The sequence below is a fragment of the Ochotona curzoniae genome, unplaced genomic scaffold (assembly GCF_017591425.1).
Source record: "Ochotona curzoniae isolate NIBS_2020 unplaced genomic scaffold, NIBS_Ocur_1.0 contig_1274, whole genome shotgun sequence".
NCBI lineage: Eukaryota > Metazoa > Chordata > Mammalia > Lagomorpha > Ochotonidae > Ochotona > Ochotona curzoniae.
Window position 1 is genome coordinate 11,727,126 of NW_024465023.1, and position 22,548 is coordinate 11,749,673.

The 22,548-nt window shown below is 38.7% G+C and overlaps 1 protein-coding gene across 1 annotated transcript in view; it reads left to right on the forward strand.

Moving 5' to 3' along the window:
• The window catches only part of MAOB (monoamine oxidase B), a 99,577-nt gene that overhangs the window by 34,076 nt on the left and 42,953 nt on the right, over positions 1-22,548 (forward strand). Inside the window, exons 2-3 of the mRNA XM_041002953.1 lie at positions 4,021-4,152; positions 4,955-5,092. Of these exons, the coding sequence (XP_040858887.1) occupies positions 4,021-4,152; positions 4,955-5,092 (270 nt within the window). The remainder of the gene's footprint in view (positions 1-4,020; positions 4,153-4,954; positions 5,093-22,548) is intronic.

Consider the following 22,548-nt stretch of genomic DNA (forward strand, 5'->3'; position numbering starts at 1 on the left):
CTTCCAATCCAGCTTCCTGCTGATGTGCCTGGAAAGACAGTTTAGCAAGGCCCAAGTCTTTGGGCTCCTGTACCACAAAGGAGACTCAGAGGAAGCTCCTGACTCCTGGCATTGGACTAGCTCAATGATGGTCATTGTGGCTATTTGGGGAGAGAGCCAGCGAATGGAAGATCTTTCTCTTGTCTCCCTCTCTGCCCTTCCTCTCTCTGCAACTCTACCTTTCAAATAAAATAAATAGATCTTTTTAGAAACTATATTAGTGCATATATCAGGGAACTATCATTTAAATGTTTAAATGGTGTCGGCATGTTGTCTGGTTACAATTAATTTAGCTACTTTATGACTTTTTTGCAATAGTATTTATTTATCGTACATAAAGGTTTCTACACTTCCCAGAGAATGTATCATCTCTTCTATTTCTGTTTCCATGACAGATGTGCTAAAACTGTCAGACAGGAGTGAAAGTTTGGCACAATGGTTAAGAAACTGTTTGGGACACCTGCCTCCCATGTTGTAGTGCCTGGGTTCAAGTTCCCAGCTCCACTTCCATTTCTAGCTTCCTGTTCATATGTGCCCTGGGAGGCAACAGATGATGGCTCTGGTGGTTGGACCTCTGTCACTCATGTGGGAGACCTGAATTGAATCCCTGACTCCCTGCTTGATGGCCCACTCCCATCTGGCTCTTGCAGACTTTTGGGGAATGAATCATCAGATGTCAGATCTCTCTCTCTCTGCTTTTCCAAATACATGGATATTTAAATAAAAGATTCCAAACTCATTGGAAATTACCCTCTTGTAAGGCAAAAACTCTCAAGAGTTAATTGTTAGCTTTTTCTTTGAGTAGTCAACCCATTAGTCTTTTTATCTGTGATCACTGAGAACTCCCTTCAGAGTCACCTCTTCTTTGCAGTCTTAATTACCTCCTGCCCAGGAAACTTTGTCTCCCCAAATTTCCTCCTCCCAAATTGCAGAGACTTCCCAACGCCACTGATATTCCATTCAACTGTTTTTCAAATTGGTTTTTGTCGGTTTATACTAGACAAGAATTTCAGATGACCCCTGTGAACATCAGCAAGATAAATTGAGAGAGATTTCCAGCACTGTATTTTGTGTTGTTTTCTTTCAAGATTGTGGACTTTTCGATTTGTAATTATTAAGGCACACTAGCATGGAGAACTCTATTCGTTGGTAAGGCCTTGGTTTTAATAACTGCTTATGTGTAGCATCAGATACCATGGGATAATTGCCCTTATGAGAAGACAGTACCTTTTGTGGAATATGAAACGCTAGTGTATACAAGCAATGTTGCATTTCCTTTGGGATCCATTTCTTTAAACCTCCTCACACTCAGGTGGTTTATCTGAATTCACAGATAATAGCTGTTACTATGGCTACATGTTGTTTCATTTGTTGAACTGATGCTTGATAAATGTCATTGAATTTTCTACAATTTTGAATGTTAACAGATGTGGGGTTTTTTTCCTTATAGAGGTAAAATTAGAAAACTGGAATTAAAAATGCAAGCCCTGTGTTCCTAAATCAGGCTTGGGCATCACTTGTGTGAATTGCACAAGGGCCATGAACTTTGGAACTGTTCCCTCCTACACTCAGAAACCTTGGCCCTGGCCCTGGGGACAGAGTGGGAAGATGGGATTAACTCAAATAATGAAATGTCAAATCAGCTTCTGCAAAATGAGTTTCTTCTTTTAAGAATGCTGACAGATGGTGACTGAAGCCTTGGCTTTTCATTATGGTTTTTAACGTGGGCTCATATTTTATATTCTACAGATTCTTATCAAACTGCAAGACACGAATGTGTCTTCAAAACATGTTGATCCAAATAAAGTGAAAACAAGATCTTTTGAAATGTGCTTTAAAAATCAATGTGAAAGTACAGGCAATGAAGAGGGTGGGCCCGCAGAGAAGGCAGTGCCGTGTAGCGGATCTGAGTATAGACACTGAAGTGGAACTCGTTTTGCCATCTACTCCTGATATGAACTTGGGCAGCTCTTTGTGCTTCAGTTTTGCCAATGATAAAATGGGACTATCAGCAATAGTAAATTATCTCATTCAGTTATTGTACAAATTCACTGAATTAATTTGTTTAAGCACACAACGGCCCAAGTGTAATGAGTATTATATAAGCATTAGCTACAATTACAAGATTTTTTTGCACTAGTGGGAAGCTAAAGAACACAGGACTATTTTCCATTGTTATATCATTACGTATTTATTTGAGAAGCAGAGAGATGCAGAGAGCTCTCATCCACTGGTTCACTTCCTAAATGTGTACATAGATGTTAAGCCAGGAACCAAGAATTTATGACAGGTTTCTTAGGTCAGGGTAGGAACCCAATTGCTTGAACCATTACCACTGTTTCCTATGCTCTAAATTAGCAGGAAGCCAGTCAAGGAGTAAGGGGCTGGAAATTGAGCCCTAGTATTCCCATATGACACATACAGGCATCCTAACCAGCTTCTTAGCTGCTAAGGGAAACGTTTGGCACAAAACAGTTCTTTTTGAAACACAACATAGAAGTTTCTTTGTGTATCTGAGAGACATATCAGCATCTTGGCATTTCCTTGATTATGTTTGTTCTCATAAAGCAAATGAGTAAGGTAATTGGAACTGAACAAATTCAGCTTATCATGGGAAGAACATGAGACTTGCATTCACTGAAGAAAAACAAAAGCCTCTTCCTGATTTCTGTAAAAGTGGCTTTAAACTGTAGGATTTTAAGAGTTCTAAGGCCAAAAACTACATCCAGGATGAATTAGTAGTAAGAACCACAGATGTCCACACTACACTAAGTTTGCATTCTTTCAAAATTTACTGAACTCTGTGCTTAAATCAGTAAAGTTTGTTTACAAACAATTGCCTGAATGAATCTGTATGATTTTTTTAAAGCTAAATCCATGGTGATGAATGTTGCACATATTTAATGCATTTTTTTACTAAATTAATACAGTGGCTGCATATTTTTATTCTATAGTGATCGATTACATTGGGAAATTAAGAATGCATATAAGGCTCAATTTTCTGTTTTGTTTTATAACTGTGCCAACTTCTACAAGTTCAATTTTCATCATCATTATTATTTTTATTACAACTAATAATTGCACTTGGGTATAGTGTGATAGTTCCATGCATGGATACAATATATGTAATGATCAAAAAAGGATAACTAGAATTTCCATCACCTTAAACATTTAGCATTTCCCTGTGTTGTAAACATTCAACGTCCTTTCATCTAGCCACAGAGGCCAGTTTTAGCAGTAAATCCCAGGTCTGTGAACATATTCATTGTTTTTAAGATTTGCCCTGAGAATGAAGTCAGTGTCCACGCTTTGTCCTGTGTCTGCTGCAGTTGTTGATTCTCCTGAGTATAACCTTGTGTTCTCATTTACATTGTTAGACATGCAGCTGTTGACATAACATACAATCTGCTATTGCGACATGGAAAGCTTTTAACATTAGAGACACCAAAAAAAAAAAAAAGAAAAAGAAAGAAAAAGAAATCCCTTTTCTTCTTCTTCCTAGAAATTGTAGTTGCTATCTGAGAGTTGGTGTATGAATCTCTATTGAGAAACTCAATATGTGTAAGGCAAATGCAACACTAGGTTGTGTTTGTGAGCCAACATGGAATTTTCTTACCATTAAAGTGAAAAACTTAGGCCCAGTGTTATAACCTAGTGCCTAAACTCTTGCCTTGCAACGCCAGGATCCCATAGTGCACCAGTTCATGTCTTGGCTGTTCTACTTCCCATCCAGCTTCCTGCTTGTGGCCTGGGAAAGCAGTAGAGGACAGCCCAAAGCCTTGGGACCCTGCACCCACGTGGGAGACCTGGAAGAAGCTCCTGGCTCCTGGCTTGGGATCAGTTCGGCTCCAACCATTGCAGCCACTTGAGGAGTGAAGATCTTTCTGTTTCTCCTTCTCTCTGTAATTCTATCTTTCCAATAAAAATAAATAAATCCTTTTTTTAAAAATAATGAGAAACTTGATCTGAATCCCTGTAAAGTGTCTGGTCCTGATATTTCCTTTGTGCTTTGTCACAGGTATGGCAGCAGCCAAACTTCTGCATGATTCTGGACTGAATGTGATTGTTCTGGAAGCCCGGGACCGTGTGGGTGGCAGGACTTACACTGTTAGGGTAAGACATTCCAGATGGAGTGAGCTAGAGTGAGCCTGAGGCTGGTTTTTGTTTGGTTGGTTGGTTTTTTCCCCCCTGTAAATGTTCATTTTCAATTGATTCTTTCCAAGAGGGTGAATATTATTCTGGAACGTTCTTCACTGTCTTCTCCATTTGCCACCCTCTCAACACTTTTGCTCCTTTTCATCTTCTCATCTCAGGGAATTTGACATCATATTTGACATTTGGGGGAGTCTGTCTCATTTATATTTTGGTAGTATTTTATTAATATTTATATTATTTTAAAATGACAAGTCATAATGGTATTACCTTTTTAGAGTACGATGAGAAGTTTTGATATATTTATATAATGTGATATGATTACCACAGCTCATGAACATACCTATCATCTCACTTCCTTGATTAGTTTTTGTGGTGATCCATTTGAAATTTGCTTTTGGATTATTTTAAAATCTACAGTACATTTTATTTGATTATAGTTACTTGCTGTGCAGTAAGTCTCAAAGCTTATTTCTCCTGTCTAGCTGACATTTTGTATTCTTTGACCAATAATTCTCCATTCACTTGTTCCTCACCTCCAGATTGGCAACCATCACTCAACTCTCTACTTCTATGCATTTAGCCTCTAACCTAATAAGAAGTTAAGTGAATGATTTGGCATTTAGACTAGACTCCAGTTTTCCATGGATACAGTTCAAGACATCTAAAACCAGTGAAATATTAATTGGCTTATTTTAGGACTTTGTAATTTTATAAATATTTTCCTGAATCTTTGCTTTTATTTCTTCTCATGGGGAAATAGAACCCAAAAGTAAAATATGTGGACCTTGGAGGAGCCTATGTTGGACCAACCCAGAATCGGATTTTAAGATTAGCCAAGGAACTAGGATTGGAGACCTACAAAGTGAATGAAGTTGAGCGTCTGATCCACCACGTAAAGGTAAGCCTGCCAAGTCCTTGAAGGGTTTGAAAGCTTTTTTTATGGGTATTTTCTTATATGAGTTCCAGATTGTTCTCTCAAAGAATTTTCTGTATCACTGAATGATGTATACATATTTAACAAATGTTATCAGTCATTTGGGTTATTTATTCAGTATTTACAAATCATAATTAGGTGGGAATTCTAACCCAAGTTAGAAAGGTTACTGATGAAATGGCATTCCATTTGGCAAAATGTTTAGTAATGGAGAAACTGTTTGCGATTTATTTATTAAATGCTCCTAAATACCTGGGACTCTTTCACATTTTATGAAGATATTCCAAAAAATTTTACAAAAATGAAATTGAAAAACATAAATTATTTTTGCTCCAAAGAATTTTTAAATTCATGCATATTTCTTCCTTTGTGGATCTTTTGAAGAACCTTGGTGCAAAAACCTGTGGGCAGTTTTACAAGTGTTGCTTTAGATTTCACATTGTAAAAACTAGATCTATATTTACTTATTTGAAGTGGAGAATGACAGAGAGTGGAAATAGAGAGAGGAAGACAATGAATGAGCTCTTACCTCCACTGGTTCACTCCCCTAAATGGGCACAATGGCTGGAACTGGTCCAGACTGAAGCCAGTCTGTAGGTGTCAAAGGGTCCAAGTCCCCGGGCCATCCTCTCCTGCTTTCTCAGGCACAGTAGCATGGAGCTGGATCAGAAGCAGAGCAATTGGGACTGAAATCTGCACCCTAATATGGGATGTTTGCATTGCAGGTGACACTTAGTTCATTGCACCCCCACACTGGCCTAATAAAGGCTGTTTTTTAATACACATAAGGAAATATTTTGAAATTTTACTATTGTGTGCTATGTATCGGCTAAAGCTATTCTTCTTTGGACATTAGCATAATTTCTTCTTTTGGGGGGGGACCGCACTACTCTCCCCAAGAATTCTGTGAATTTATGGATCTCTCATCCCAACGATTGTTCCCATTTCCATGACACTAACACTTAGTCATGACCTGTGACTCTTGTCTCACCTTTGCTCTGTACAAACCTGGGATCAAACTTGTGTCTTGGTCTGACTTTTCCTCAGATCACCCTAATTCCTCCACACCCCAGATATGACTGGAGTTTCGAGAAGTGGCAGTAGGCGGTTGGGAGGGGACTTTGAAACTGAAGCAACACAAACAGCTTAGAAATGACTATTGAATATTATTCTACCAACTCTTTAGACAAAAGCACCCTTGAGAATTTCTCACCAGTCATGGTTACCATTAGAATCCAGTCTCCCACCATACTGCTGGTTCTCAGATTCTCTTTGTTTATCTCTGGATCCTGCTCCTCCAGATTCTTCATTTTGGTCCAAAGTCACGGATAGTCTCTAACAAGCAAAGGGTTTGGGCTCCAGGACCCACTCCAGAGTCCCATCAAGAATTGACAGAGGTTTTGAGTTCCAGTTGTTTCTTTCTTGCTCATTTAGAAGTAAGCAGTAATAGAGATATGTGGGAGGCCTTTGAGATATTTGTTGAAAATGTGTATTATGAAATACCTGCGTGGATTTTTTAAAAATGCACCAAAATAAACCATCCCCTAATTGTGCTCTCCAATGAAATTTTTTATCCTATTATATTCCTCGCTGGTAGAAGTCTTCCCCTCAGAAGACAGAAGAAATTAGCAATTGTCAGGTTATATTTCTGTAACAATTTTGACACCCTTGCATCATTTATGAGTGATACTATCAATGACAAACAACAGACCATCCATTATGAATCATGTAATAGAACAGAATCTAGGCAACGATTTGATTTATCATAATGTAGGTAAAGGTTTTCTTAGTTGATGTAAACATGTTTTGGTGGGCGTTAACATTTTGTTTTGCACACTTTTTCACTTTGCTTTCACTTGTGTCTGGTAGAAAAAGGGATGCATGAATTATAAATGAGAATGTGTCATGCTAATGGTGAGATCTGATAAAAATCAATCCGTAGTTCTTCGTAAATACCCTTTGTGGAGTTATTTGCCTTGTTAAGTGTAGACCATGTTGACTGGGTTGCTATCTTTTATTCTCCCATGAACATTTGCAGAGATAGATTTCTGAGAACACTAGACTCTCTAAGCTTTCTCCAAAGGAAATGACCAGAGATTATATTTGCTTTCCTGTCTTTGTGTGAGCAGGGATTCATCTCAGTTCAGAGCTATATCCAGGATAATTTTTTTTCTGATAATCTTCCGGTTTAACATTAAATCCTTTGTTTGAGAGGGATTGCTCACAGGACTCAGTTAATGAGAGTGGTGTTAAATAAGTCTTCACAGTGATGAAAAAATATGTTATTTTCTTTGATGATTTCCTATCTGTATGCAGTTAAGAAAATCCAGGTACTAAAGCAATATCCCCGTGCTTCATACATGGTGAATAGCATATGGCAACAAGTGTTCTTTATGAAACTTAAATGTTACCACCGTAAAAATGTAATTTGAAAGTATTATTAACAAAAACAATTTTTTAAACGTTTTCTTAATTCTGGCTTGAGAAAAATCACCCTAAAACATTGTCTCGGTTTGTAGATTTTCACATTTCTGTGTTGGTGTTTCCTGACCTCTGCTGGAGGAAGTGGGAAACATCAGTGCGTTAAAAAGTGTCATGTGCATAACTGTGTTTGCTTGCAACACTGCCTTACGCCCGAATTCTCACGAATCAGACCAGTCAGAACACTAATGACTGAGTGAGGCTAAGGTTTTTGGAATCGTCGCAGGAGCCAATTTGACCTCTTCATGGTCATATTTGGTGAAGAACTGCATGCTAAGAAACAGTCATAAAGGCCTTAGAGTTAAGAAATGTTTCTCAAACTAAATGCTGGTTCTCAACTATCACCACCTCCTAGCCATCTTCAGCCACATATCATTTGTCTCATTTTTGACCTATAAAAATAATCTTGGATTGATAGATGCATTTCTGGGGTGATTGGCAAGTGCTCTGACCTTTTATCTCCTACAGCATGCCAGATACTGGAGTTCAGAAAGTTGTCTCTTCTGTCTTAGAACATAGGGCCTTGAATGTCTTGACATTGCTTTCTTTCTTTTTTTTAAAGTGCTTTTTAATTTCGTTTTATATTTTTAATTTTTTTTTAATTGGAAAGTCATATATACAGAGAGGAGGAGAAACAGAAGGGAAGATCATCCATCTGTTGATTAATTCCCCAAGTGACCACAATGGCTGGAGCTGAGCTGATCCGAAGCCAGGAGCCTGGAGCTAGGAGCTTCCTACGGGTCTCCCACACAGGTGCAGGGTTCCAAGGCTTTGGGCTGTCCTCGACTGCTCTCCCAGGCCACAGGCAGGGAGCAGGATGGGAAGCTGCGCCACTGGGACACAAACCAGCGCCTAAATGGGATCCCAGTGCATGCAAGGTGAGGACTTTAGCTGCTAGGCTACCGCGCTGGGCCCTTTAATTTTATTTTTGAGGATGTTTACATAGTTTATCAGTGTGTGTCCTGATCGAAGGTTAGGGGAAAGTGGGTGAGACCATTGTTTTCAAATTTTCTTTTTCTTCTTCCTGTATCTGGGAGGAGAGGGAGAGGAGAGGAGAGGAGAGAAGCCACACTCAGCCTCCCAACTGCATCAGTACCTGGGAATGGGGAACAGGCACCCGATGTCACCCTAGGGTCCCCGATGTGGAACGTGCTCCAAAGGTTCTGCCCAAGTGGTTTAGACAGTTCTGAGATGCTGTTGATCTCGCTACTCCAAAGAAGAGGAAATCTTTCCCAGGTCCATCAGCTGACACAGTCAACCTTGGAGGCTCCAATCACCCAGATATTTGCTGTCAATGACTGGCCAGGCTAGTTAACTGATTCATTCTGCCCTCCATCTTCTACGGTACCAGGTGTTCTCTGCAAGTCTCAATGGACTGCTATATCCTCTGTGTGCATTTGGGTATGCCATCCGCTGCTCTGTCTGAGCCACTGAAGCCCGATTCTGACACATGCATTCCACGGTCACCAAATACAGTGGCCTTGTCGACGGAAGCACCTCAGAAGTCATTCTTCACCTGCAACACACTCCTTCAGCGGGCCTCCCTCCCACATGTCCCCTTGCCCCTTTCCCTGGTCAATCTACAGTCCCTGTGCCCAGGAATGCATGGGGCACCCAGTGACAAATGGCACAGGCATGGACTATCCTGATGTGACCTGTGGGCCCTTGGCTCCAAATCACAGTTCGAGCCAGGCTGGGGCCCGCAAAACCAAATTCCCCCACATATCTTTAAAAAATTTAATTTAATTTTAAAATAGGCAACTATGCTGGCACACTGGTATAGTTAACACTAATTTGGTATTGGTCAGGCCCAGGATGCCCCCCAGTTATTGGCTACTTTTCTCCCAGCTGAGTAATACTTACCTAAGTTCAAAGCAACCTAGATCGTTGCCTACAGCTAAGAGACATTGTTTTCTGTTAGCTGTTTTAATGATCGCCTACAAGCACAAATTATGGTTCATGTAAACACATAATACAAGATATCTTCCAAAAATCTATGGAAAATTCTTCTGGAAAAGAAGAAAAAATATACGTAGACTTCAGAATATTTTGCATAAAAATTAATTTATTTTAATTTCATTTTCCAACAGTTATTTTTGAAATATTCTGTTGTGTATCCATCGCTGGTTCCTTCAGCAGACCTGCAGTATTTCTTAACCTAAATCCTGAGGGTATCAAACCAGTTTGTGAGATCCTGCTGTTTGAATCAACCTGTTGAAGGATCTGCTTTGTAAATTTCTTACGTGGTTGTTAATGGCAGGTACTTTTATATGCAGCCATATTAACACTAGGCTAAGGAACTTAGATCTGGTGGCTGATACTGGAACTGACAAATTTAGCTACCTAGAAAAGGTGAATGATATGGTGGCTCGTGGTGTGCTAGCTACTCAATGAAACAGCATCTTTCCTTGAGAAAGAATGACTTGGTAGAAAGAAATGAATGTCATGGTAGACAAGTTGCTCTACTGAAAGGTTGAGTTTATTCAAGCAGGCTCCATAATAGATATTGATGCACCCATGGCAGGTTTTGTATCTTCCGTATTGGACCTGTCAGAAACACTTTTATCTGTTGAGTTGCCTTCATTTTCAGTGCTACTGTAAATGTACTTTATGTTATTAAAAGATAGCATTCCAACAATGACTTTGTGAATAAAAAGATATGAAGCCAAACTCTGTGGAACTTTAACTGTGGCAAAAGTGCCTCAGCTCAAATCTATGTAATATAGGTGTTTTCTTTACTGTTTCTAAAAAGATTTATTAATTTGAAAGTCAGAGTTGCACACACACACACACACACAGAGAGAGAGAGAGAGAGAGAGACAGAGAATCTTCTATCTACTGATCATATCACAAACAGTTTTAAGAGCTTGGGCTGGCTGGACCAGGCTGCAGTGAGGAGCCTGGAACCTCATCTTTATCTCCTATGTTGCTGCAGAAGCCCAAAGATTTAGACCATCTTTCTCTGTTTTCCCAAGCCCATTTCCCAAGTGCATTTGCAAGGGACTGAATTGGAAGTGGAGCAGCTGGGACATGAACTGGTGCCCACATAGGATGTCACTTTATCTGCTATTGTAGTACTGAAAGCTAATATCAGTGAACTGTAAAGACTTTGATCATTTTCAGGACACAGAGCAACTTAAAATTAAAAACCTCAATGCCATACTAACAATCATTTCCAAACTTCAGCCATGTGAAGAAAATGAGCAACAAGACACTCTTGGCTTAGCCTATTTCTTAGTGGACAGAAATCAAACACATTGTTAACGTCCCTTTTGTGTTGTATTTGATCAACTTGAAAGTGACAGAGGTGTGTGAATGACAAGCCATCTCTCAAAAAGATAAGCTGTTTGTTTCTGTAACCGCTATTATTCTAACAGCTTCATGGAGGAGAAAGCATTTGGTTCAAACCTGCAGTCTTGTTGATAACTTGAAGTTACAGTACACAAAAATCACATGCAGGCAAACAGAGCAAACTGCAGATATCTGTCTACAAGACCATTCCAGTCTAACCCCTGTCAGTATCAGGGAACTGCAACAGAGAGTGGAAATATTGAGAAATGGAATAACTCAAGTCATAATTGCATTTAGCAAATGGAAATTGCCATGTTGCATGGGGAACTGCAAACAGTTCATGGAAAACAGACTTAAAAGATAAGCTTATTTTGCTGCCAAAAAATTGTGAAATCTATGCTTTCAAGTAGATGTTCAAAAAGTGTATGGACAAAGCATATTACAAAACAACTGTGCGTAGCTTTCAAAGTTATGTTTACACCAAAATAAACTTATCTTTTACTTCCATTTTCTATGACCCTTTTGAAGTCTCCTTATGTAAGACCTTGGCCTGCTCTAGAAAGCAGTGAGCCAGAAGTAGACACTTTTGCAGGCCCTTAACATTCTCTTCTCCATGCCCCATCACCAATCCTGTTAATCCAGGGAGGCTTGGATCAAAGTGCAGAGTGCACTTGTGTCTCTGATGATGATAAAAATCTCCAGCTGCCCTTTCGCATGAGCTTCACACTTGCCATGCTGAACTTGCCAGTTCCACAAGTCGGCTGTATCTGAGGTGGGCTTAATGAATCTTTGCTTCCACCCTCACCCACAGTACATTTTATTTCTTATTTTGGGAAGCAGCCATGTCTTATTACCATGGGAAATTTTTTCCACAGGAAAAAAGTGTGCAGAGTAGTAATTTCCTCCTCATCAAGTGAAACTCGCTTGTTTAGTGATCATTCTGAAGCTAATGCTAATTTATTCTGGAAACCCAAGTGCTTATTTGTGTTCTTTGGAGAATATAGGCAGATCTACAGCAGGTAATAATTTGTTCAAAATTACATCTTTGCTGTATTTGGAGCAACATTTGGGAAGTGAGATGCATTTATTCTAGGCCTCCACAGATCACATTTGGAACTTCAACTGTAGCAAAATCAATAAATATACTCCCTGTGCTCATGCACACACATACATGCACACATCTGGATAAAGTTAATAGGAACTGGAGTTGTGGGCAGCACAGAATTTTTTTAAGATTTATGTATTTATTTGACAGAGAGAGTGAGAAGCAGAGAGATCTTCTATCCACTAGTTCATTCCCAAATGACTGTAACAGCCGGGACGAGGCCAGACCAAAACCAGGAGCCTGGAATTTCATCCTTGTCTCTTTTGCGGTTGCGGAGGCCCAAGCTCTTGGGCTATCCACCGGTGTCTTCCCAGAAGCATCAACCGGGAGCTGGTTTGGAAGTGCAGCAACTGGGATGGAACTCTAACTGGCCTCCATATGAGATACCAGTGTACCCTTCTGGCCACTAGTGGTGGCCCCATGCATAGTATTTTTTATTACATATACAATAAGCCTTTTCCATGAACCTTTAGAAAGTTCCTCATATATGTGATTTCAGAATGTTTGTACCATAATGAACTTATCTTTCAATTCAGTTTTCCATGAGCTTTTTGAAGTACCCTTGTGTGTGTATGTTTATATAAAAAGATATCTATATATGCATACATGTGTGTATGTATAGACATTCACAATATGTATATGTATATATATGTTGTAATTGTTTACATTGAATTTTTTCTATTTTCATTTAGAAAAAAATCTTAAGTCTTCTTCACTTAAGAATATTTTATTTTCCAAATGTCATTAAAAGTTCTTTGTAAATGCAATTATAAATAAATACATATACTCAAGTTAGCTCATTAGTTCCTATTAATTATGCATCTACACTTTATTCAAATCATGCAGTAAACATCGAATATATGGAAAGTATCAGGGTAAAACAATTGACATTGAGACCATTTAGAGCGCAGATGGTAAGGTATTTGTGGGACCAAAGTGTAACTTTTCAATATGAAACCAACAGAAAAATATTTTTGAAAATCACTAAACAGAGTCAAAAAAGAAAAGTAGATTCCTATTTCATAATCAAACAAGGAAAAGCAAACAATCTTAGATCATACTGTATAAAAACTGATGACTAGAAAACTTAAGGTTCTTAATCTTAGCTATTCAGTCTCCAGAGCTATACCATTGTTAGAATATATGTAAGTAAAGCAATAATCTTTTTAGCAGTTTCTTTTTGAACTTCATGATTGGTAAGCACTTGATCTACCTCTCAAATTACCCAGACAATGGTTTCACCAATGCTTTGTCATTGTTTTCTACCTTTTAGTCCTGTGGCATCTATTGTCTGTCCACTAAGCCACTGACACAATTGAAAGTTTTATCATAGTAGCACTCCACTTGAAGTTATCCACTAAGTGTTGACTCAAAGCATTCAGAATGGATTGGCTCTGGTGACACTAGTATTAAGACATTTAATACAGTTATGTAATAAAAGTATGTAAATATAAAGAATAGATATGATTGCTTATAAATGTAAATGTTATAAAAACTTTATAGGGTAAATTATGTAATTGAAAAAATTAGAATGTAGGGAAGGAGAGAATAAAAGGAGTGTAAGAAGGTAACAACTACTTGAATCTTATTTCATAGCATGGGTTCAAGCCATATCAAAATTAGCTTGGAGTTAATTCTAAAAAGTCCTATCTGTTACCAATTTTCATGATGTTTTGACATAATACAGTGCTCTTTCCAGAATTAAACATCTCTTGGAGTTTATGAAACATGTATTTGAAGCTTAGCACTTCCTTCACTTTATTTCAGTTCGTGTTTTTTCTATTAAGTTCAAGTACGTTTTAAATTAGTGAATGTATTGTGCTTCAATTTTTGTATATTCTTCTTTGCCCTTTCTTCCTTTTTTGGTGTTTTTCCTTCACCTTCTAATTATCCATCTATTCATTCATTTATCCATGGCAACCATCCACCCATTTATCTCTCCCTCTTCTATTTAGCAAATCCTTATAAAGAGTTATGACATATCATATACCAAATAGCACAACTTTGGCTTTTATTTGGATGGTGCAGTATGAGATAATTTGGTGATTTCTTCATTGTATGTTTTAGTACTATTACAACTATGTGTAGAGTTCATCTCATGTTTATTTTTGAAACTCTGATTAGAAACAGACTGTAATGTACAAAGGACACGATCTATGAAAAGAGACTAGGTCTACTGCTGCCAACAAAAGTATGCGCCTCCCACCTGCTCAGACAGCAGTCTCCTGGATTACATATCCACTAGCAACAGCCAAACTGCTTCCAGGCAGGGTTAGTGGCTGCGCTTAGGTCCTTTGCATTTAGACAGTCTAGATCCCAAAAGCAGCTGGTCTCATGCAGAGCCTCAAGGGCTTTTATCCTGATATGACGGGGATGCAGATTTGTCCCTTTTGTCTAACACACACACACACACACACACACACACACACACACACACACGCTATTGATCATTGACCTTTTGCATGACCTTGGCCATGTAATTTATGCTCCTGTGCCTTGATTTCTCCATTTGATCAGAGGAATGTTTGTACCACTCTCTTAGTGCTTTAAGATTTAAAAAGAGGAAAAATATTAACAGAAGACATTGTTTAACATCACTGTCACTGATATGGCTATTGTGATACACTAAACATCATGAGAACACTTGAATAGGAAGGGTATCTTGTGTCTGTTTTTGAAAACATATTTCTGGAATTGGCTTATTATTAAAGAAAGAATTTCAAAAATTAGACACCCACCAGGCAAGATGAAACTCCATGAATCCTTTTGCAAAGACAATCAGGCCAATAAACTCTCCTAAAATATCTTATTGATTCCTTATGCATTGAAGTATAGGCTTTTCTCTTTCTCTTGTACGAAGCACTTAATGAGGGATAGTAGATCTTTTCAATAAAGATAAATACATGTTTTTTTAAAAAAAAGAATATTTACATCATGAATACCTATTGCTACATGTGCCAATCAAATTTTAACATCTCACGATTTCATAATGTTCTTTGCATAAGTATTGTAGATTCAGCAGCCATAAAATAATTTGTATCATATCAAGGGTCTCTAAAATTCTCTGTCATTTGCATGTATGTTTCAGAGAGTTTTGTGACTCAAATTACTTTTGAAGCATAAGCTTTTATCTTTTAAATCTACTTTTGTCTCCACTGTTTTTGGTTTCTGTATTATGACTAGGTTGGGAGAGCAGAATTTAACTGCAACTAAACTTGCATATTTAGACAAACAGACTAAGTAGGTCATAGAAAAGGGTAAAATACCTTTTTCTGGTTGTGATATCTTTTGCATTTCCATCAGCCACACTGTAACCTTTTTGGATTATAGAGTATGAGATGGTGGTTCTGAGCCGACCATATTGACACTGTTGTAGAGGAATCAGGAAGCAGTAGGCATGCCAGGGTTTACCAATATCACAATAACTTAACTTTGCCTTCCAAATAAATAATAGATCTTTTGAAAAACATGGAGGCTGGCATTGCAGCACATTGGCATTATAGCTGAAACTGTTGCCTGTGATTCTAGCAACCCATTTTGGAGCACTAATTTGAGACCTGGCTGCTCTGCTTCTGATCTAGTTTCCTACTAATGCATCTGGAAAAATAGTAGAAGACAACCCAAATGCTTGGGCCCCTGAATCCATGTGGGAGACACTGACAGAATTCCAGGCTCCTGGCTTTAGTTTGGCCCACTCCTGGCTGTTGGGACCATTTGGGAAATGAAGTGGCAGATGTCAGGTTTCTCTTACTGCTCCCCTGCTTCTCCCCCACCTCTCTGTCTCTCTCTCCCTGCTGTCTCTGTCCACTCGGCTTTTCAAATAAATAAAATAAATTTTAAAAATACAATCAAGAGTCCAATCAGAGAGAGTCATACGGAAACTATGTCTATAATTACATGAAAGAAGTTTATTTCCTCATTTCATCTTTCAACACATATGCTTTATGCAAAATTCTAAGCAAAAGGGCTGTAGACTGACCTGGAACCTTTTACTGCTGACATTTACTATTTCTCCTTTAGTTTTAAGTTGGCAAATATTAAGGACAGCTGCTACAGTCAGCTTCTAGTCATGTGCAAACTGAGAAACAAATACAATTCATGATTACCTATACTTTAGGTTTTCAAGTTAAGCCAAACACACATGTGCATGCTGGCTCTGACATTCAGCTCAAATATGAATTTAATAATAACAATGGCCATCTTTTGAGATATTAGTATGTTTGCAGAGTACCCTTCCAAGCATAGATGTATCTCATTGAATATTCAGAAAAGCTCCATGACAATTATTGTCCCTCCTTTATGATGGAGGGCATTGAGGCATAAAACATTTGTATGACTTGCTGCAGATTGCCCAGTTGATAAGTGATAGGTTGGGGGTGTCAACCCTGATTGTCTTATTCCAGAGTTTGGGAATTTGGCACCTCAGCTGCCATACTGCCCTATTTACACATGTACTCAAGAATCAGTAATTTCTCGAGAAAAACAAGGAAAAAACAGAATACCGAGGACCAAAGTGCAGGGCAGGTTATTGATCTCTGCTTTTTCTTCGCAGGATCTTGCTTCATAATGTCATCATAGGCCCCATCACTGAATTTCTGTAAAATCTCCATTTGGACTCCCTTGATACTTTTGATCTCTCCATATTACCAGGAGCCCATTGATACAAATTCTACATTTATTTAAGTTAAGGACTATTGGGAGACAGTAAATCAACACATTTATTTGTTAATCCAGTAATTTAAAGTACAGACAGTCCCCCAACTTCTAGTAGTTTACTTTGCCACTTAACTTTATGGTGACAGCAATTCAAATTCAGTAACACTATTGTTTCAATTCTGAGTTTGGATCTTTTGGGTCCTTTCCTCTGTCGTGATGTTGGGCTATGGTAATGCAAGCTGCAGCAAGGTTCTGCACCATGTGGTGGTGCTGCAGAGCGGGGATGTGTCCAGGGTTAGGGTTTCCAAGCATTCACCACTTAACAATGGTCTCACCCTACAGTGGGCTTTTGAGAAGGAACTCCATCATAAGTGGAGGAATATCTGTATACCGGTGAGATTGCTGGAACTTTGTGTCACAGGAGAGAGATATATGATTAGACAGCCATATGCATATTTTGAGTTCATCACATGTTTCCATTGCAAAATGTAAACATAATAAGATTAGAAGAGGTGTCACTTTATGAGTGCCCAGTGTAGATTGGATGATTTGGCAATCAGACGATGCCATTGTGATACCTGATGCCATTGATCCTTTGGATTAGAAAGGATAAGAGTCCATCTAAAAACAACAGGCTGCTTTTAAGCTCCTGTGCTTCTAAGGCCAGGGTAGTTGTGCTGCTACTATTTTAGGGGCCTCATTTTCTCTCTGATTGATTCCAGGCATTTTTTTTCCACATCCCTGTTGAAATCTTGTCTGTTATCTAGGCTGGAGCTAAAGTTTCTTGATGGTAGAACTCTGGGAGAAAACACAGTAGACTTAAGTTAAAAGGAGAGTGAAGGTATCAGTCTTTATCATGGCTTATAAGTGCTTAATGCTATATCCCCAACAAGCTTCCTGACCCAGCTGTATTCCAGCCACTTTGGCTTCTGAAGTGCGAAGTTTATTACTCCACTGCATTTGCACTCCTTGAGGCATAGTAAAGGCAGTTGGCAACGTGCTTTTTAAAAAATATATTTATTATTATTGGAAAGGCAGATTTATAGAGAGTAGGAGAAGCAATGAGAAAGATCTTCCATCTGCTAGTTCACTCCTCAAATGGCCATAATGGCCAGAGCTGAGCCAATCCAGAATCAGGATCCAGGAGCTTCTTTCGGGTCTCCCACATGGGTGCAGGTTTCCAAGAATCTGGGCTAGCTGGGACAAACTGGAACTAACTGGGATTCTCAACGAACTGGCATCCATATGTGGAATGCCAGCAGCTGGAGCTGGAGGATTAGCCAGTTGAACCAAAGCGCAAGCCCCTGGCCACATATTCTTTTTCTGTTCTCCAATGAAGAGGGAGAAATGGTTTCCATGCACCCCCCCCTTTTTTTTTTGAATCCTGGAAAGCTCAATCACTGCTCTAACCCAAGAGAATTTGACAGAAGTGTTGTGATTTCAGTTTGGAGGCCAGGGTCTTAAGATATTGACAGATTCCACCTCTCTCTTGGGGCCTTGAATCATATACATCACTTCAGAAGTGTAAATACTGGGAAGCTGCCATACTAGAGAGGCTACAAGGAGTGACTCAGATCCTGTTTCAGCTGAATTGAGCTTCCCAACTCACGCTACAACTAAGCAGCTAGACTTGTAAATGAAGCTGTTTGCGCATCCTGTCCAGGCGAGCCTTCAAATAACTCCATCTACTATTTGGTGTAGCCACGTGAGCTTCTCGAGCAAGAATAGCCCCACTTAGCCAACACAATGTACAGACCTGCAAAAGAAAATAATAGATTTATGTGTTAAGCCATTGAGCTGTGAGTTTATTTATGCAGCAATAGATAACAAAGAGGTGGGCATTTGGTGCCAGAGTTAAGATGCCACTTGAGACGCTTACATCTTGCATGTAAGTGTCTGGGTGTAAGTCCTTGCTCTGTTTCTGATTCCAGCTTACTATTAATCAGCACTCTAGGAGGCAGGCAAGTGTGGCTCAAATTGTTACGTCTCTGCCACCCATGTGGGAGACTCATATTGAGTTCTGGGATCCTGGCTTCAGCTTGGCTCAACCCTGCTCTTGTGGAGATTTGGGGGTACTGAATCAGCAGATCAGAGTCCTCTCTGTCTCTCTACTTTAAAAATATGTAATTAAAAAAATTAACTAAAACACATTTTCTTTTCCCTGTACTTGGGACACTTCTGTGTGTTAACTCAAATACCATCTTCTCAGAGAGGTCTTCCCTGATAATCCTGTGTTAAGAAGTAGCCTCTCCCACCTCTTCTTTGTTCCTAATTTATCCTTTCACTGCTATATTGTTAGTCTCTGAGCAAGTCTTGACACTACATAATATGAGGTAACTTCAAAAAGTTCTTGGAAAATGTGTATTAAGAACACACTATATCTGGACTTCAGAATTTTATTCCAATATAAACATCTTTCGATTCCATTTTCCATGAACTTTCTGAAGTACCCAAGTACACATATTCCTTGCATATGTACCTGTGCCTGGTAGAATAGAAACTTCTTAAGGGCAGAAAGGTGTCTGTGTTCTCTGTCATTGCACCTGCTAGACCTGAGGAGGGTGTTTCTTATAGGAGTGATGGAAACAGTGACTCTGCTTCTAAATGAGCCTGCCCTCATGGAGACTGCATGGTGATTGGGGAGAGCATGTGATATGCAAGTAAATAACATATATAAGAAAAACACAGATACCTAAAATATGATTAGCATCAGCTGTGTTAACTTTCTTTTTCCTATCACTTGCGCAAAACAGACAGAATCAAGAAATATGATTAAGCACAGAATAAACACTGTCCTAAGCCATGGATTTTCTATGATCAATTTAATCCATATGTACCCAAAATTCACTATTGCTTGTCTGAAACTTAATAATGCTTGATTTTCAAGTATATTTTAGAGGGGAAATTCAATTCACCATGAAGTTACTGAATTATGAAAAAAAAAAAACTCCAGTGCTTAAAAATCTATTGCTTGTGTCAAGATTTAATAATTTCTACCAAAGGTTTGAACTTTCCAATCAGATCTGCTAAATCTCCTTTAAATAAAGTAACTTCAAAAAGTTCAAGGAAAATGAAATTAAAAGATGCTTATTTTTTCTATAAAAATATTGAAATTCTTGCATAAGAAAAAATCTTCAAAAAGTCTATGGGAAATGCATGTTGTGGGAAAAAGTATGCATGCATTTGAAGAGGCCTTTTGCCACAAATGTGTTGAAATACCCTTATATATATGAATAAGAGGTTACTATATAAAAAAGTGGGGGGGGGCGATGCATTAGGTAACATGATTAAGATGCTGTGTGGGAACCCCACATCAGACAGCCTGGGTTTGAGTCCCAGCTCCACTTTGGAGTACATCTCCCTGCTACTGAACATCCTGGGAGGCAAAAAAAAAAAAAAAAAAAAAAAAAAAAAAAAAATGAAGGCTCGAGTACCTGGGTCCCTGCCACCTACATGGGAGACCTGGCTTGAATTATGAACTGGCTTCAGCCTGGACCAGTCCCTATTGTTATGGACACTTGGGGAGTGCATTAGAGGGTGGAAGAACTTTGTCTATTTCTGTCTTTCAAGTATAAAAAATCAGTAATAAAACATTTAAATGAATCAGTAATAAAACATTTAAATGAAGTTAAACAATCTTTCAAAAATATTTATCTTATTTAAAAATATTTATTTTTACTTGAAGGCAGATTTACAAAGAGAGGGGGACACAGGCAAAGACAGAAAGAGAGATCTTCCATCTACTTGTTCACTCCCCAAATGGCCAGAACTGAGCCAATCTGAAATCAAGAGCCAAGAGCCTCTTCCAGGTCTCCTATTTGGGTATAAGAGCCCAAGGATTTGGACCATTCTCTGCTGCTTTCCCAGGGTGCTTGATTGGAAATGAAGCAGCTGGAACTTACCGGTGCCCATAAATATTCTTTTAAAAAGCAATATCTGATAAAACATCTGCTTAGCTACAGCTGCAAAAATACATCCAGTATCAGACTCCTATCCAGACACTGCTATGGGATGCAAGGATCCCAAGTGACATTTTAATTGCTGCACCAAACACCATCTCCTTAGATGAGTTTTTTTTGCCAACTTTTCATCCTGAAAACAGTAGTTTCAAGTAGGCAGATGCCTCGGATTTCTTTCATCTCAGTAAAGCTTTAATTCCCCTTAAGTGTCTATAATAGTGGCTTTCACCTAAAATTTACAAGTTACTTTTGGGCCAAATTTATCTTCTTTTATCTAACTCTTAAAGCAGGTCTTTCCTGTGTCCCCCAGAAAGTGTTTCTAATCAGGGTCTATTCAGAAACCTTTTCACTGCCTGAAGAAATGAATATCCCTTTGATCAATACAATTTCAACAGGAGGATTTAATATTGATAGCAACAAAGCTTCTTCTGGGGTCAGGGAAAGTCTTCTTCTGTTTGTTCAGAAAATCTCTGGTTTCTTTTAAAGTGTAGTTCTTGTTATAAGGCTTTGAATTTCTTTGTGGGAATTTTCTGACTCATTTCAATGACTCATCATTTTGGTTTGTACTGCTCAAAGAGGTAAAAATTTCTCCCAAAGAAGTTATGGAGTAAAAAGTTGGCATCTACTAGAGGTAGACCTTAAAACTGGATGAGTTGTTCAGTAAAGAGAGTACTTATTAGGCATGGCTAAATCCAAGGTTATGGAGTTTCATCTTGTATGGATCTCTCTGTAGAGACTGGCATAATACTGTTGGAGTCATAGACCTCTGTTATACTATTGGGCTTTCATTAAATTCATGTAGATCCTGTCAAGTATTGTCATGCTTTTTAGAACTTCAATTTCTGGTCTGGAGAATGAAAGTATTAATTTCTACCTCTCAGTATTGCCAGGAAAAGTTAAATACCATAATATACAAAATAACTACAAATATCAGAAATGTTCATCATTTTTTAAATGTTATATGGTACAGACACTCTTTAGGGAGGATATTTTTATTCTCTCGCTTTACAGACACAATTTTTCCCACACTTGGATAAAGGCACATCCTCATATTTCAAGATAATTGTTTGGCTACCTAAAGGTAACAATTGAATTGGAGAGAAAACCAACTTTGAGAAACATCATTTATTTCAGAAGCCAATTTTTACTCTCCCATCCTCTCTCTGTCCTCTTATCATGCTCTAGGCATGTACCCAGGTTACAGAGAGCTTTTTCATCTTCTCATTACTCTATATATTTCAGGGACATCAAAAGCATTCGGATAATATCTTTGACAGATGAGGGCACACCTGTTGTCCGGCACCTGCGACTCCAGTGAGGCCACAGTTTGGGATAGGAAGAAGAGTGCAGTTGTTTTGGATTAGCTGAACTACTCTCAGAGGCTGGGGTTCTGGGTCCAGTCCTAGAGTTTTAGAGGGGCCTGTTAAAGAATGTCACTGGATGAGCATCTTCCCCAACAAGGAGATATCAGGGTGAGCAGTTGGGGATGGAGCTTCCTGATGATAAATTTCAGCATGTTCTGCTCCAGTGATGCTGTGAGGCTGGGAAGCTTAGGCCTTCAGCTACATAGTCATCTATGAGCTCACATAGTGGAATTGCCCCCAACAAGGCCTGGAGAGTTTCCCAACATGGCTGACTCAAGTTGGACGTAGAGAGGAGCTTTATAGTATTTATGAAAATCATTATCACACCAGTAGTTTAAAAATCTGAAAATGCAGAATCCAAAATGCTATAAAATCTGAGACTTTTTTCAGTGTCTAATGAAGCCACCAGGTGAAAATTTCATCTGTTGAGTCAGTCATAAGCAAAGTTCAGGTGCAGCAGAAATGCTAAGACTTTCCATCAAGCATTGCGTATGGAGTATATATGACTATAAGTGAATTTTATGTTTAGACTTGAGCCCCATATCCAAGTTATCTCATGATTAA